Raw genomic sequence first — 16,490 nt, 5'->3', positions numbered from 1 at the left:
CAGATAACTCAAAATAGGACCGATATATTCAGCATACAAAATATATACTATAAAAATGATAATTAGTGCATATGGGACTGTTTATTCGTGAATCGATTTCAATAATTTTCGGCATCGACATATAATATACCCCAGACTGTACTCTTAACTAAAGATATCATACATTTTGACTGGTATATACCTGTACGACATAGAGTTATCTATTAAGGAAGTAATGATGCGATTTTATTAATTCTTGCACAAGGGTGCATTATTATGGAGAAAATGTGCACTGAATTTTAAGAGGATATGGTCCGATTTCATTCCCATTCATTTCCAGAACAATGTCATACTTATTTTAAATTCGTCGAGGAATTCCTGAGATATAGGATTAATTGTATAAATCAGGAATGAGGTATATGGGTCTAATAGAAGCACTAAATCGATTTTTGGCTGCACAACACACTATTGCCGGAAAAGGATTATCGATTCCACTAAATTTTTACTCAAGAGCACGTATCGGTTCTATGAACGGAACTGTAAAAATTTAATTCCATGTTCTAATCAGCAAAAGATATACAGTGACCTGAAAATAAAGTAGGTCACTTGCTTTGAATAAACAAGTTTTTAATAGACGGTATTCAGTGCGACATTGAGCACTTTAGTTTATTTATCCAAACAAAAGAGCGACAGTCAGAGACAAATAAATTGAAATTTGATTCATATACGTAATTAAGTAAAAATAATTATATCCAAAACTCCTTTGGCCTAGTAATGTAATACTTACGTTGGCACTAGAAAGTAATGGCTTTTACTAGGAGTGTTCGCTCTTTAAAAGATGTTGCAAAGAAAATTTCTAATTATTTCGGGGTGTAAGTCACAATCGACTTCTTTACAGATTTTGCGGTAACAGCTGCTGATAATTTAGGGTTTACCTTTATCATGCGAAAAATTCTCTTCTTGATCATATCCGAATTAGTTTAATAATATTTATACTCTTTCAACCAGTTGCTATAGAGTATTGAGTTAAGATGAAACTTGGTATGTGGCTTCCTTAGCATAAAAAAATTTGAGTTCGTAGATGGGTGTAATCGGACCACTGCCACGCCCACAAATCGCCATTAGCCGAAAACACATAAATTGTCGTAACTAAAGAAACTCGTAAGATATAAAGCTGTAATTTGGTAGGGAGGATTGCAGTAACAAGGGGTACACGTGGGAAATTTTTTTTGAAAAAGTGGGCGTGGCCTCTAATAACTTTAATTTACATATCTCCTAAACCACTTAAGCTACAATAACCAAATTAGGTATGTACAAATTTTATATGAACTTCTACTGACAGTGTGAAAATGGATGGAAACCTTCGATTCCGATTCCGATTCCGAATCCTCCGCGATTTGTGGCCGCTCACTCCGCATATAACGGTACTCTTAAAAACTACTAAATGTGCAATAAATCAATAACTAAATACAAAATTACAAAATTGGATGATGGGCGTTGCACCACCCACTTTTTGGTGAAATCCCATATCTCTGGACCCAACCAACCCATTTCGAAAAAATCTGCTACATAACATTTTTATCATATTCCTATAGATGTATATTCAAATAGGCGAAATAGGACTACAACTACGCCTACTTCCCTTATACGTCTAACAGCATTTTAAATTGTACTAGTTTCTTTCACTTTCCAGTACATGATTTGAAGAAGCAATTAATATAACGGGATAAAACTTCGCACGCATAATGCCAACTTTAGACCAAAAATTATTCAAATCTAATAAAAACTTCTCAGGAACCTAGGTACCGAATATTTAGACCACGGTACTTATAGTCGATTCTTTTGATCGAAAATATAAATATATAACTGAAATTTGGGGATAATCCTTCTCTTATAATGGTGTGCCTGTATGTCAAAAACTTCATTTCACTTAGGCCTCATATACTTAATACAAAGATTTTCGAACTTCGGGGAGACTTTGTAGCGCATATATCGGTCAATATATGAGTTATCTTAATGAAAATAAAAATAAAAAAGCGAGTTTAACTCATAACAGCGTATCTTTGTGCCTAAAATAGATAAATTTGAGCGAAAACTTAACTTACCCCCCCTATAACTAATATCAGGATTTTCGAACATTCGGCTGACTTTACTCTGTATGATTGGTTTTACATCTTATACAAGGTACGTTCCAAAGTAAAACCAGAACAAATGTTTTTTTCTGCAAAATCAATTTATTTTATTCAAAATTGTCTTCTTCTGCATCAATGTAGCTCTTTGCTCGGTCCAAAAACATGTTTTGGCTCGTTGGCCGGTATGGCCGCCAGTATGCCGGTATAAGCCTTTTGAATGGCCTCTACGTCTGCATAACGCTTTCCTCTCATGAGCAAATCATTTTTCCGAAAAGGAAGAAGTCGCACGGTGCCATGTCAGGTGAATACGGGGAGCGGTTAGTGATTAAAATGTGATTTTTGGTCAAATAATCGGTCATAGGCGTCGATTGATGAGACGGCGCATTATAGTGCAACAAACGCCAACTTTCATCATTTTGTCATCAGTAAAAATATTGTAAAGGAAGTTTTTATCGTTTTGGACCTTTTTAATGATGTCCTTCGAATGTTAGATTCTGAGCAATTTTTGGTCGTCAGTCAATTAGTGCGGAGAAAATCGTGCACACACCTTTCGTAAGCCCAGATATACGGTCAAAATGCGATAAATCGATGTTTTGGAGATGTTCAATTCCAGTTCAATGAATTTCAATGATGCTTTCGGCTGATTTTTGATCACGGATTTTGATTGGCCCAAATGTTGATCGTCATTTATGTTCTCACGACCACTTTGAAAACGTTGAAACCACTTGCGCACTAAGCTACGAGATAGGCAATAAACGCCATAAACTTGCTTCATAAATTGAAAGGTTTCGGTAAAAGTTTTACCAATTTTAAAACAAAATTTAATGTTGGCTCTTTGTTCGAAGCTCATTTTCACACCGATAACACAAACATACTGACACTTAAAACGCCATAACTTCACTTCCAATCAATGAAATGCAATTAAAATCTCCACCCGAACTTAGGCCTTCCTTACTTGTTAATTATGTATATTAACCAGTAAGAAAGGGCTAACTGAACATTGTATACTCTTGCAATTGTCGAGAATCAACGTCAGCAAAATACGTTATGATGTAAAACGTCAATCAGAGGATCGGAATCTAAGCAATTTTATATGTACATACATAATATGTATAGTATAGTATATACTCTATATAACTCATACACTGACTAACTAATGCGGCATAGATTTGTCTGAAAAACGAAAATCATTATACGTAGTATATGGGAGTTGGAGTAGTATTGACCCGATTTTATCTATTTACTATTATCATACTACATACCAAAAATGTTCTCTGGGTTTCATTAAGTTACCATACATACAGTCCATGTAATTGGCATGGAGTAAACTCAGCCGGATGTTCGAAAATCCTGATATTAGTTATATAGGGAGTTGATCAAACATTCAAGTAAAATATGTTCTGTAATTTGCATTGATATAACCCAAATATTGGCCGATATATAAGCAAAAGGTCACCTGGATTCAACCCATTTTTGATACAGAGAAATACTTTTGATACACAGGTTTCTGTGTTCACGAATTTCAATTGTATACACCCTGTGAAGAAAGTATCGGGAATTTTTAAATAAACCGAAAATTTTTCAATCATCATCCAACTTGATTTTATCGCCTTCAAAGTAACATTCATTTGAAGCGATGCACATGTGCCAACGCTTCTTCCAATCGTCAAAACATATTTTATAGGCACTTTCCGGGATGGCCTTCAGCTCTCGCGTCGAATTTGTTTTGATGTCTTCAATTGAGTCGAAGCGTGTTCCCCGAAGTGGATATTTCCGTGTGAAGAAAGGTAAAAGTCACAGGGGGCCATATCATACCAAAATTTAACACAAATACGTTGATTTAAATTTTAAAATTCGAAAAAGGTCGACTGACACAGCTGCTGTAAACACACTATTTGACAGATCGCGCTAATTTTTGGCATCATAATTAAGGACAGTTGTACCAAACTAGGAAAAAAAATTATCCTGACTTCCATATAAGCGGGAGATGAGAGGGGGAAGTAACAATTCCCGATACTTTCTTGATAGTGTCTATCTCACACATTGATCGATATTTTCGGTAAAAGTCAACGATGAATACTGGAGTCCACATATTTGGTGTCTAGGGGCTTGAACAGTTTCGTTTTGATTTGAACAATTTTTGGTCATAAGGTGACATACTTTGAAGGAGTTATTACAGCTAAATTGTATCCCTTTATATTAATTACTTCTTTATTGGTAATATCGCCCATTTTCACACTGTACCATAGGAATATAAAAAAAATGCCACGTGATAAGCTTAGTCGAAATTGGTTGGTCTTGTCCCGAGATCTCGGAGGTAAAATTTGATTTGTATGGCGTATTTAGTTATAGATTCGTTGCGCTTTTAGTAGTTTTAAATAGTACCGTTATATAGGGAGTGAGCGGGGTTATATTCCGATTCCATTCATTTTCGCACTGTCGGAGTTTTTGAAGAATTTGTGCTTATTAAATTTGGTTATTGTAGCTTTAGTGGTTTAGGAGATATGTAAATTAAACTTATTAGAAAACTGGGCCACGCACAGTGGCATTTCGGCGGAAAAAAGAGGATTTTTCCACTTTCCAATTTTAAAACTTTAATGATTTTGTCTTTTTATAAAAAGTGAAATTTTATAGTTAAAAAAACTGACAGAAGTCGACGGAAAGTTATTCAATAAAATCAGATAAAAATTATTGTCCAAATAAAGAATTTTTTTTGTGTGTAAGTTTATAGCTATGGCTTTTCTTTTATTTTTTAGTGAAAATATAGCACCTACTTGTTTATAAAAAAAAAAATTATTGAAATTGGCAAAGTAAGCTAATTTTTATAATTTTTCAAAAATTATACTAAAAAATATCAACTTTTCTTTTTTTGATGAAAAAAAACTTTACGCCTTGCTTTAGCCCTCTTGCTATAAAAAAAATGAAAGTTCCGAGTCTGTACTTTCGATTAAAAAAAATAACAACCGCCAATACTCGTCCCTTTCAGTAACATCGATGTTAATTAACAAACTTCTTATAACTTCGGATCCTTACATAAATAAGTAGCTTAAGGCGTCATTCGAACAAAATTTCCTTAGAACTAGATCCCAATGTTAAAGATATGGTGCTTGCATAATATTACAAATAAAAACTAACACAATTTTTCGCCTGTTACATATTCAATTAAAACATTGCATACTATATTGGATTTTTATCAAGGTAAAGGTATAAATAACGTCACTTTGCGTTTAAGTTGAATTTTGTTTCATCAGGAGAACTCAATTAAGAAGTGTCCCGAATTTCAAGTCCCTAGGTCCAAAAATAAAAATTTTGTCAATTGCAGTTATATGGGAAGTGGGTGTGGCAGTAGGCGGTTTTGCAAGATTTTTTCAAAATTTCTTAATTTAGTACAGAGAAGTGTTTCTGCAAAGTTTCATTGTTGTACGACCACTCCTTCTATTTTTTTCCAAGAAATGTATGGAGCGGTGCCACTGTACCACGCCCACTTTTCAAAAGTGTCCCGTGCCTTTGTGTCAAATTAAAGTTTTATATCTTAATTTAGTGCTTACTTATGGCACTATATATCCTATTACGGCATCTGCAATACCGACCTCTCTTGGGTGCAAAGGAACAAGTGTAGCAAGTTTAATCAAATTATCTCACTTTATAACTTCCTATGTATATATTCTCGTATCATCATTTATATATGAGTATACATAACCCTATATCTAACTAAATTAGTTTTAGGTAACACAAATAATCGGTAAGAAAACAAAGCTTTTATACTCTCTATTGCAACATGTTCCAAGGGTATAAAATGAATAGTTAGATGGCTAATACCGAAATTCAGTACATTAACTTTTGCGAGGCAATCGAAATGACTTCACAAACTCCGTTAGCGACTGGAAAAATTTCTCACCAGCATATAATGAATATCCCTACTAATTCACAAATTTAACGCACAATGAAAGTACTTAGTAGCTGATCAATAATTATGTGAAGCAGCAGTGCATTGTTGCTGTTTTAAAATGATTTGCACTTTGCAGAATCGTTTATTTACAACAAATTTACGATAGCAGCAGACGGTGGCCAATACTAGGCGCGGACGATAAACAATATAAATCGCAACTAAATATTTTAATACAATAAAAAAGAACTTTTCAAACTCCTGCATAGTAATAATAAAAATGCTTAGGAATAGACTCGGCGAAAAAGTGCTCAAAAGCGCTGTCTAGAAGCACGTAGAAACGTAGAAAAAAGTAATATTCACACGCTGAATGAAGCAAATCGACACAATGAACTCGTTTTATGGATGGAAATTTTTGCAAAGTTAGCCCAGACGATTAAATGTAAATATTATATTAATAATAAAATGATAATAAATAGCAAATTATTTATATTTATTCTAAAATTTAAATAAGTGCGTGAAAATAGGTGTGTCTGAAAAAAGACTGTGCCATGTTGATGAAATAGGTAAGTAAATAGAGAGGTCGTAACTTTTTATCAGCTTATCTCAGTAGAATGTGAGGAAAGGGCGACCAAAAAAGTATAGCTTTCTGTACGATAAGCTCCTTGAAATTTTATTTTAATTTAGATAAATATAATAGGAATACTAGACTTAAAAAAGTAGGCCAAAAGCTGATAGTTCAGTGTTAAATATAGACGAGGCTAAGAACTCTAAAGAGAGAATTTAAATTTGACTTTAGGAAATAGGTTGGTAAAACTTAGGTTTTTTGAAAAAGCCGATTTATTTGTCATATCTTATAAACCGGTGCTAATTGAGGGTATACTTACAATTTTATCGGGTTTTTTCTGAAAAAACTATTCGGGCTGCCTCGATAAGGTGAATAATATATTCTTATTATATTTGGTTTTAGAATATTTGATCTTCTTCTTCTTCTTAATTGGCGTAGACACCGCTTACGCGATTATAGCCGAGTTAACAACAGCGCGCCAGTCGTTTCTTCTTTTCGCCTTCTCCACTTGGTCCTTCCAACGGAGTGGAGGTCTTCCTCTTCCTCTGCTTCCCCCGGCGGGTACTGCGTCGAATACTTTCAGAGCTGGAGTGTTCTCGTCCATTCGGACAACATGACCTAGGCATGCGCTTTTTGATATAAATAATCAGATTTTTATTTAAACTCTAAGTACCAGAATTCAAAAGGACATATTTTGGTTAATGCTTTGGTTAGGAAGCGTTTAAATGCTGACTCGGACCAAAAGACCTGAATCTTTAGCAAAAATGACGTGGAGCAGAGGTGCTTAACGACTTTGCTGAAGACCCTAATTTCATTAAACTCATCTATACTGATGAGAGGGTTTATGAATATGACGTCGAAAGTGTTCAATAATCCAGCGTATGTCGCTCCAAAAGAACGAGCCAAAATTGAAAAACCAAAATTGGGATGACGCTCATCGGTCTCTTTGATTGGCTTGGTGTGGTTCTTCATGAATTCGTTTCACAAGTTCAACGGTCAATAAGGCTGGAAGAAAGTTTAAGTAAAGGACCGAGTTTGCGGGCGGAAGATTCATAGATTTTTCCCCATGGTATTCGCCTGCACATTTTGACATTTTGATTGTGACTGCCTTGTCTAAACACGAAACGAGTCATCGCTCAGCCACTGTATTCTATAAATTTTCCTTCCTTGATACTTTCTTTTGTTCTCGAAGCAGAAAAAACGGTTCAGAGACCACGCCGTGAGTCCAGTGAACACATTCAGAGTCATTAGCTAAAGGCATGAATGTCCCAGGCCAGGACTTATAACAAGGATATGGAAAATTAGTTAAAGAAATAACGTAATTTTAAGGCGATAATAAAGACTTGTATTTAAATACATGACAATTTTGTTTTTTTAGTCTGATAAAATCTGATCAGATGATAAAGAGTTCAAAATATTGCTTTTGTATAAATTTCTAAATAACACAGAAGTGAGGTTTACCTCAATCTATTGATTGAAAGGTCCCGGTTAGAATTTGACAATATGTAGTCTACTTAATGAGCGCGTCAGCGGATGAGGTTGAATTAGAAAGAGCGATATTTGGACACCTTTATATTTAGAATTTTAGTCGATATTGAATCATATGCATATCCCTAAAATAAATAATATGATCCAAGTCCTTGACTCTGACATCTCGCTTTTGCCCCCGGTATGTTGAAGGGAATCTAAACTAACCACAATTCTGCTGAATACGCATTGTGAAAGAAGTGCTATTTTCCTGTTACGAAATACTGCTGGGATGTGCCTTTAGGTATATGTACATATGTAAGTGTGTATGTAAATTATTGAAATAACATTTTTCACGCCTCGCAGGCATGAATGAGTACATATGTTTTAACAACAACTATACGCGAAAATTAAAAGTCCAAACAAAGTAAGTAAACAAATTGACATGATTTCTGCAGATTTATTACTCATTAAATTTCGCAAATATTTTTACTATGCAATTGATTGTCTTGTGGCGAATTTTTTTTATTTACCTTTAAATTTTCTCCTTCTTTTACTCTACTCTCTCTATAAAGAATTTGCGTCTAAAGGTTTTAAATTCTTTAGTTTGCATTTTTGCGCTGTTTGTATTACTGCACCAAATGTTGTTGTTTTCACAGCAGTTTAACACTTTCACGCTAAGCGCGCTTACTTTTCGCTGTTTTGTACAGTTCAACAGCACCAGTGGTTCTGAACAAAGAGGGAAGGGGAGTGGATAGGTGGTATGGAAACATTTTGCATTTCAAAAGCTTTTACTAAAAGTCACGTTTTGCTTTTTTAAAAAATGGTTTTGATATGAGTTTAAGGGAGTTAAACCAATTATGAGAAGAGCAAACAAAAGACTTAAGCAGCGAACTTCAGCAAGGTAAATATTTACAAATTACCAAACGGACGAAAACCAGTTACAAATTGTTGACACAGCAAAGGAATATTTTATGCTGCTACAGCAACATTGTACGCAAATACATTTATAAATAATAAATTATACAAATTATTAGTAAATATTGAGGAATTCCCGTAAGCAACATGTTGCGCAGAGTATAATAGCTTTCTCCTAAAGGTCGTTTGCAAAAATTAAACTCATCAATGGTATAGGTTTATATGCTTGTATTGTTTCGGCTTATGAAATCGCATACCTCATAATATTATTCTCTAATTTTTGTTAATGTGGATTGCTGTTAAAACTGAATAACAACGGTACAGTACTTCCCTAAGCTTCCATATATGTACTTAAATATATTGATTTTCCAACTTCTGATTGATTGTCTACCATATATTACCCAGTACTTTCAAAAAATAACTGGTTACCTTTGCGAGTTCAATTCGCGGAAAAATATTATATATTTAGGCCGGTTTTTTTTATCTTCTTAATATGCCACAACTTAAAATGCGGCCATTTTGGAGACTTCATCCTTCAAACGGTCCAATAACTCTATGTAATAGTCGCTGTGATGATCCTTCCTTTTTAAGGTGGTCAATAAAAATTACACCTTGCCATCCGCGCGTTGCATGTTTCCTCACTTTGGAGCGGGTTCATCGTGTGCAGTCCACTCGGATAATTGTCGATTGTACCAGAGTGCAATTATGGTGCCATGTATCGTTTTGTGGTTTGATGTTTTCGTCGGTTCTTTCAACAACTTCTTTCGGGTGTTCATTGCGTTCACCCTCTTTTGTGCGCATTTCGCCATGTCTAAACTTAGCATACCATTCCCTGATGGTTGATTTTTCTGGGGCAGTGTCTGGAAATTCGTCATCAAGCAATGATTTTGCTCCAACTGTATTTGTTCTCTTCAAAATGGGGAATTTAAAACTCACCTGTTAAGAAAAATTAATTATAATGAGCATGTGTTGAGGTTGGCTTTCTAACGAAGCATCCCAAAGTTGTAGATTTGTGAATGAATGGTCTGACTATTATGGAGAAACTAGAAACGCAAATGATATGCCAGGAAGAGGGAGGAATCGCGTGTCATCTAAAAGTGCGCACAAAGTTATTGTTCTCTTTTTTGAGAAGAAACGACTGCTCAGTCTGAGAGAAACTATAAATACAATACGGGACAGACTTTCGAGATCTGGAATCAACAAAAAATGCAGCAGTATTGACATCAAATCCCTACTTTACACACATTGAAAAAGGTTGTATTGATTACAGGCAAGCGTCACCATGAGTGAACAACATAATATTTACAGAGGCATACAGTAAACATTGAGACGTGTTTGGCTAAGGAAAGCACAAACTTTTATTCAAAGGAGGGTTAGGCACCCCTAAAGATGCACATTTTTGGATGCTTCTCTGCTTATTGATTTGGGGGTTTGAGTAGCTTAACAGAAAATTTGAACTCCGTTAAAACGATAAAATTGCTTGGAAAGTTTTTACTGAAGTCAGCTGAAATGCTTCACGGCAAAAATAAACATGATTTGATACTGAAAGAAGACTATGAGCCAAAACAAAGGAGCAGACTTTGTACTCAATAAAAACAAGAAAACTTATTGTTACCTAAGATTGGTCATTAATCCATCAGACGTCAATTCAATAAATAATGTTTAGGATTAAATAAAAAAACACTTAATGTCAGCAAAAGATTATATTCGGAAACTACAACATACTTGATGATCGCTTCCTGTGGAATATGCGGAAATTTAGTTACTAGTTACCAGCAAAGTTATCAGCTATTTTGTTGGAATTACAAGAATTTCCCAATAACTACACTACACTTTGGAAAACTTAAATGGCATTTTTGCAAGCACCTTGTATTCAAAATATAACTGTTATATTAATATATGAAAAATATGTATAATAAAGTGCTCGCATTATTACTGACATGCTGTATTTTAGTGAGAAAAATTATACAAGTAAGTTCTTAAATTAAGTTATTGAACTAGTAATGGTACATACATACAAACATATGTATATTTGAGAATATATTTCGAAAATTTGAAGTTGATTTCAAACATCGTTTGCACTATTCGGCACATTCGTAGGAGACATTTGGAGCAAATGCAATGAGTGCATAAAGAGTCTGCGCCAATGGTTCTCCTCAATGAGTTTAGAACTGGCTGAGCACAAGACAAAAGTCTTGCTCATAAGTACTAGAAAAGTGGGAGAAAGTATATCTCTCACCATAGGGGAATGTGAGATGCATTCACAGCCACAACTAAAGTCTTTGGGAATAAAAATGGACTCAAGGCTCAAATTAAATTCGAAACGCCTTATCAAGAAAGATGGCAAATAAAGGCTGCGTGAGTAGCACCCGGCGATTTTTACTCGAAAAGTTAATGAGAAGGGTTTGTTTATATGCGGCTCTAATGTCGGCTCTAAGAGTTATCAGTGCTTTCCGAACAATATCAAGTGCTGCTGCTGAAGTATTAGCCCATTGACATCCAGGCTGACGAATACGAGCAGCATATAGTTATTAGAGCTGTCTAGAGGAGACAAAAGAGAAGAGAGAGTCAAAAGCTTAACAATATGTCAGCGGGGGCAAACCTCACTTCACAGACTGATACCAGACATCCATCCGTGGATCGACAGACGACACCATTTCCTCCTAACCCAAATACTAAGTGGACATGGGTGCTTTAGAAGGTACCTGTACAGATTCCATCACGACATTAGTTCGAACTGAGCGTGTATTCTTTTATTACCCTCGCTTTTAAAGTACAAGGGAAAATCTCAAACTACTCTCAGTGATAGTTTTACGGTGGAAAATTTGACAACACTCATGTGTCAGTGCACTGAGAACTGAAAAACTGTTAGCGAAGCAGCAGCCTTAATCATGACAAAACCGAGACTTATAGAGCATATTAGGCGTCCGTCAGTTCGTGCCATAGAGGAGAGTTAAATGTCTTGTCACTCCCACAAGTAATACTTAATTAGGTGGTTCCGTGGGAAAGTTTGGAGTTGGGAGTAGGTTAGATTACTTAGCGTATTAAAGTTCCGCGCGCCGACTTTGATGCTTTCCCCTACTTAAAAAAAAATTCCGCGCACAGCAGAGTCGGGAATTCGAGCAACCATGGATCGAGTTTTCAACACGTTTACTCCAGTGGATAACGCGCATCCTCAGAGACGTAGTAGAGTGCGCACTGAATACGCCATTGCTGATATTAAGTATCGAAGAAGACCCGAATGAGTTTTTTGGTTAAATGGATACGTTAGTATACAAGATTGACCCCAATTGCTGCCAGCCAATTTAAGTGAATAGATCTGAGAATTTGTGAAAACTCTGCCCTTAGCCGGTTGAGAGAAGAAATAAAAATTTTAGAAATTTTATCAAATTCGCCGTTTGTAGATTTTATTGTTTTAGGGAGACTCATTTGGAAGCAAACAATGAGCCTAATGATGGCTTGAATGTCTTTTGTAACTAACTAACTCATAATATACCGTTTGTTACTGGGTAAAAATTTTCAAAAGCTCATTATCTAATTTGCAGTCTATGGATTGCTTTTATCTCATGAATCAGTTTATGAATAGCATACATACATATGTATATGCTCTCAATGGAATTTTTTCCCAACAATAAAAATCTGAATGGAATTTTTGCAAAGCAAGCTGCTTTTTCGTAACTTTTAAAGTTGCTGTGCACTTATTTGCTTAGCGTATTTCCTATTCGAAACAAAAACAAAGAGCAAAGGAACTTTCCCATATTAATTAGTAGCTCTGGTGACGCGTAGAGGCATTAATTAAATTAGAGCAACGTTAAATTTGTTGCTTGACAAATTTTCCGTTGACACACAATCAGAGCCAGAAAACATTAGCTAACAAAAATTATTTTTTGAATAAACATGCCGGCAGACAAATATTATGTATTTACTCAAGTGCTGTCGCGCAAGGTCGTTGCTGGCCTGAGTAATCTGCGCTTCCTCCGAATTTCACTATGAGTATTCGTATTTATTTATATTTTCGCCAGCAATTTGCGCATATGAATTGCTTATTACAACAAAAAAAATATAATAAATAAACACAATTGTGGTAAACAACAAATAGCTGTTATGAGTGTAATGCACATCCTAACCTCACTTTTGAAATTGGCGTAAACAAAAATGAAGTTAGATTCCAATATGAACTGTAGCACACATGCATACATACATATGTATGATATACAATGCAAACATTTCAATGCTCATTAAGTGCCTCAGTCGGAGTGTACCTGCTTGCGGTCATGTTGGGTGGCGGGCGTTCACATATTTTGCTCTCATTTAGAATAAATGCGGCAACGGCATTTGAGCAGCCACAACAACAACGTAAATAATTGTAGGAAAAAAGGAGTTGCTAACACTTCACAGCAATACGCGAATAAATACTTACTTAATGGGCCTTACATACGCCCATACATATGTACGTACATAGAAATGGCATGGCGGTAATTGGCTTTTGCTTTCGTTTGTTTATGAGTACTTTACTCGGGTGTACTTGGTTATGCTAATGGGTATATAAAGAAAATATGCGTTGGTGGACTATTAATCAGAACGCATTTGACTATCAAAGCACATCAAACTCGGCGAAATACAAATATTCTAGAACTCTAGAACTCTGCGAAATTGCGAAGTGATACTAACTTTTGATTTGAAATTCCGAAATTTAACAGTGAAATCCTTGTGTATAAAGAACGTCGTTTCCAGAATTGGACTATATTTCAAACATGAATTTTAAAGTGAGTTGAAAGTTGGACTAAATGCCGCAAAGCTTTTGGAAAATACATATTTGGGTGTTATATAATGACAAAAATATTGTTTTGATTTTATAATAAAATGAATAATGCAAAACAGTTTATACTTTTTGTGTGAAACCAAGAAATTTTCATTGGCTTAATTTTTTAAATTTTTGTTGAATTCTCTAAAGCTCTGACACTCTAAAAATCCTTACATATAATAATGTAGAATTTAATTTATTAAAATAGGGATTAAAATCTTCTCATTTAAGACAATCATCCAAATATTCTTTTAACAAAATACTATAAATAATGATATAACTGCTGAGCTGGAGGGATAAAATAATTGTTTAAATAATAATATTCGGTTGAATTGATTTAAATAGAAACGGCTGCACATACCCTTCACAGGTGCATTTCTTTTAGTAACTATGTGTTCAGTTTGTATGGTAGCTATATGCCATAGTTAACCGATCTGAACAATTTCTTCGGAGATTGCATTGTTGCCTTAGAAAATAATTTATATCAAATTTGGTGAAGATACATTGTCAAATGTGCAAGTTTTCCATACAAGAACTTGATTCCGATCGTTCAGTTTGTATGGTAGCTATATGTTATAGTGGTCCGATATCGGCCGTTCCGACAAATGAGCAGCTTCTTGAAGAGAAAATGACGTTTGCAAAATTTCAAAAGGATATCTTAAAAACTGAGGGACTAGTTCGTATATATAAAGACGGACGGACGGACGGACAGACAGACAGACGGACATGGTTAAATTGACTCAGCTCAACATACTGATCATTTATATGTACACTTTATAGGGTCTCCGAGGCATCTTTCTAGGTGTTACAAACATCGTGACAAACTTAATATACCCTGTTCAGGGTATAAAAATCTGAATATTTATTTCAAGAAACAAAAATAAAAGAGGAAATAAATCGATAAATATGTTCACCGAAGGCAAAAACCATAATCATATTAATACAACTTCACTTCATCTTTACCATTTCAGATATTCTACGCACGAGCCTGCCTCACTTTTCTGCTCATTTGTGTCGGCAATTACATTACCGTAGCGGATGCCAAGCCTACTGTAACGTACTTAGACGGCTATGTGGATACGATTGAGCGCGACTATATAGTGCCCTATCAACAACCGATTACCGACTATCATCTGAGTCGCTTGCGTCGTGGCTACTACTACGTCGAGGACGGTTATATAACTGCTATTCCCGAGTCCCTCCTGTACGCAAATAGACGTGTAGATACCGTGTCATCTAACGTCAATAGCGCAACGCCGAATGCTGCTAAAAACAAGCGTACGGACGGCAAGCGCAAGAAGTTATTTGTGCCAAACTTATTCGGTTGAGGAGGGAATGAGTGGAAGCTGCAAAGAGAAAGAGGGAGCACTGCAATAAATTTGGTGGCTTATTTTCTCGCCGAACTCTTTCACTTGGCACTTTGAGATGAGAGACTGAAGTATATTCTAAAAGCTTTTTTAGTATCAAATATTTTTTTAATGTTCAAATTTATATTTCGTTGTTGGACAATGTTTAGTTTTAGAAGCTTATGCACCTGATTGTATTAAGTTCACTTATTCATAGCAATATCAACAGTATTATCTATATTATTATTTTAATGTATATTTGATTATTTTGGTGTATATTTGAAGCCAAATTGACTTTGTATTGGATATGTAAAATATCCATTTAATCTAAAAATAAAAATATGTTATTTATACATTTATGATTGGTGTATTATTTTTAGGATATACTGAAGTAGAGCAGTTTTCTTCCCTAATTGAGTTATGTAGTAGGCCGTAGACTTCCAGAATACTTTTTCAAAAGCTTTTTTAAATTCGTTTGCAACTATATTCTTCTCAACGCTCCGCAGAACAGCTTATATTTCACAATTTCCGTGAATACTTACCAAACAATATTTCGCATAGGTAAACATGTTCTATGTTCTACGTAAGCACAGGAAGTTATTATTCAATCATTACGCTATTACTAAATAATGACTAGCGCAAATATATTTTCTTATGCAAAATAAGCTTTACTTAACGTCAAATTAACACTTTCGCAATCTGACAACAGTTATATTTACTATCCACTAGCTTGTTAGCAAGCATTTGTTGATGTAAATCATTTTCGTGCCTTATAAAAGGTTTTGAATAAAATGTACAAACGATATGGCTTACAAGAAAATTGTTCAATTGGATCGTTCTTAGTAAGGCAAGCTATTGAGTAATTTAATTTAGTAAGTTCGGTGGCAGTCAAGCTGACTGATGGTGATTCACATACGGTCAAATCGCACATGGTATGGGAATGTGTTAGCAAACTAAATGTGGGCAGACAAATAAATTAAGGCTATTTGGGTTCCGTGACATACAGGTATTGCAGGAAACGAAATTGTAGACAACTTTGCGAAAGAAGCGCCTCTGTTTCCCCTAGGCCCTCATACGATAAAAGAGGAACTAAAAAATGAGGAAAAGAGACAGGTATTGCTTTAGGAATGACGGGACAAGACAATCGATATAATTTATGATGTATTTTAATTATTATACATAGGCACAATGACCTTGACATAATATCTTCTTGTTAGTCAATATATTGGAATAGTATTCGTAATAAATTACCAGATTGAATTGATTTTCTGTAATAAAAAATACATATAAATCGCAAATAAAAGGTAATACATTACCTTCTGATTACTCTCCTGTACTAATAACTATGTGAACAACACTTATCATTGATCCAAAAGTGGGTCCAACATCT

At 34.9% G+C, this 16,490-nt stretch overlaps 1 protein-coding gene across 1 annotated transcript; it reads left to right on the top strand.

Moving 5' to 3' along the window:
• Nucleotides 1–13,540: 13,540 nt before the first annotated feature.
• LOC120772296 lies at nucleotides 13,541–15,283 on the top strand. Its single transcript, XM_040100804.1, has 2 exons — nucleotides 13,541–13,716; nucleotides 14,726–15,283. Exons 1-2 carry the CDS (start codon nucleotides 13,705–13,707, stop codon nucleotides 15,080–15,082), a joined length of 369 nt encoding a protein of 122 aa, XP_039956738.1. The 5' UTR covers nucleotides 13,541–13,704; the 3' UTR covers nucleotides 15,083–15,283.
• The last annotated feature ends 1,207 nt before the right edge of the window (nucleotides 15,284–16,490 follow it).

Source organism: Bactrocera tryoni, chromosome 3 (genome assembly GCF_016617805.1).
Source record: "Bactrocera tryoni isolate S06 chromosome 3, CSIRO_BtryS06_freeze2, whole genome shotgun sequence".
Classification (NCBI taxonomy): Eukaryota; Metazoa; Arthropoda; class Insecta; order Diptera; family Tephritidae; genus Bactrocera; species Bactrocera tryoni.
Note: the sequence above shows the minus strand (reverse complement) of the source record. Positions and strands in the feature narration are given on the sequence as shown.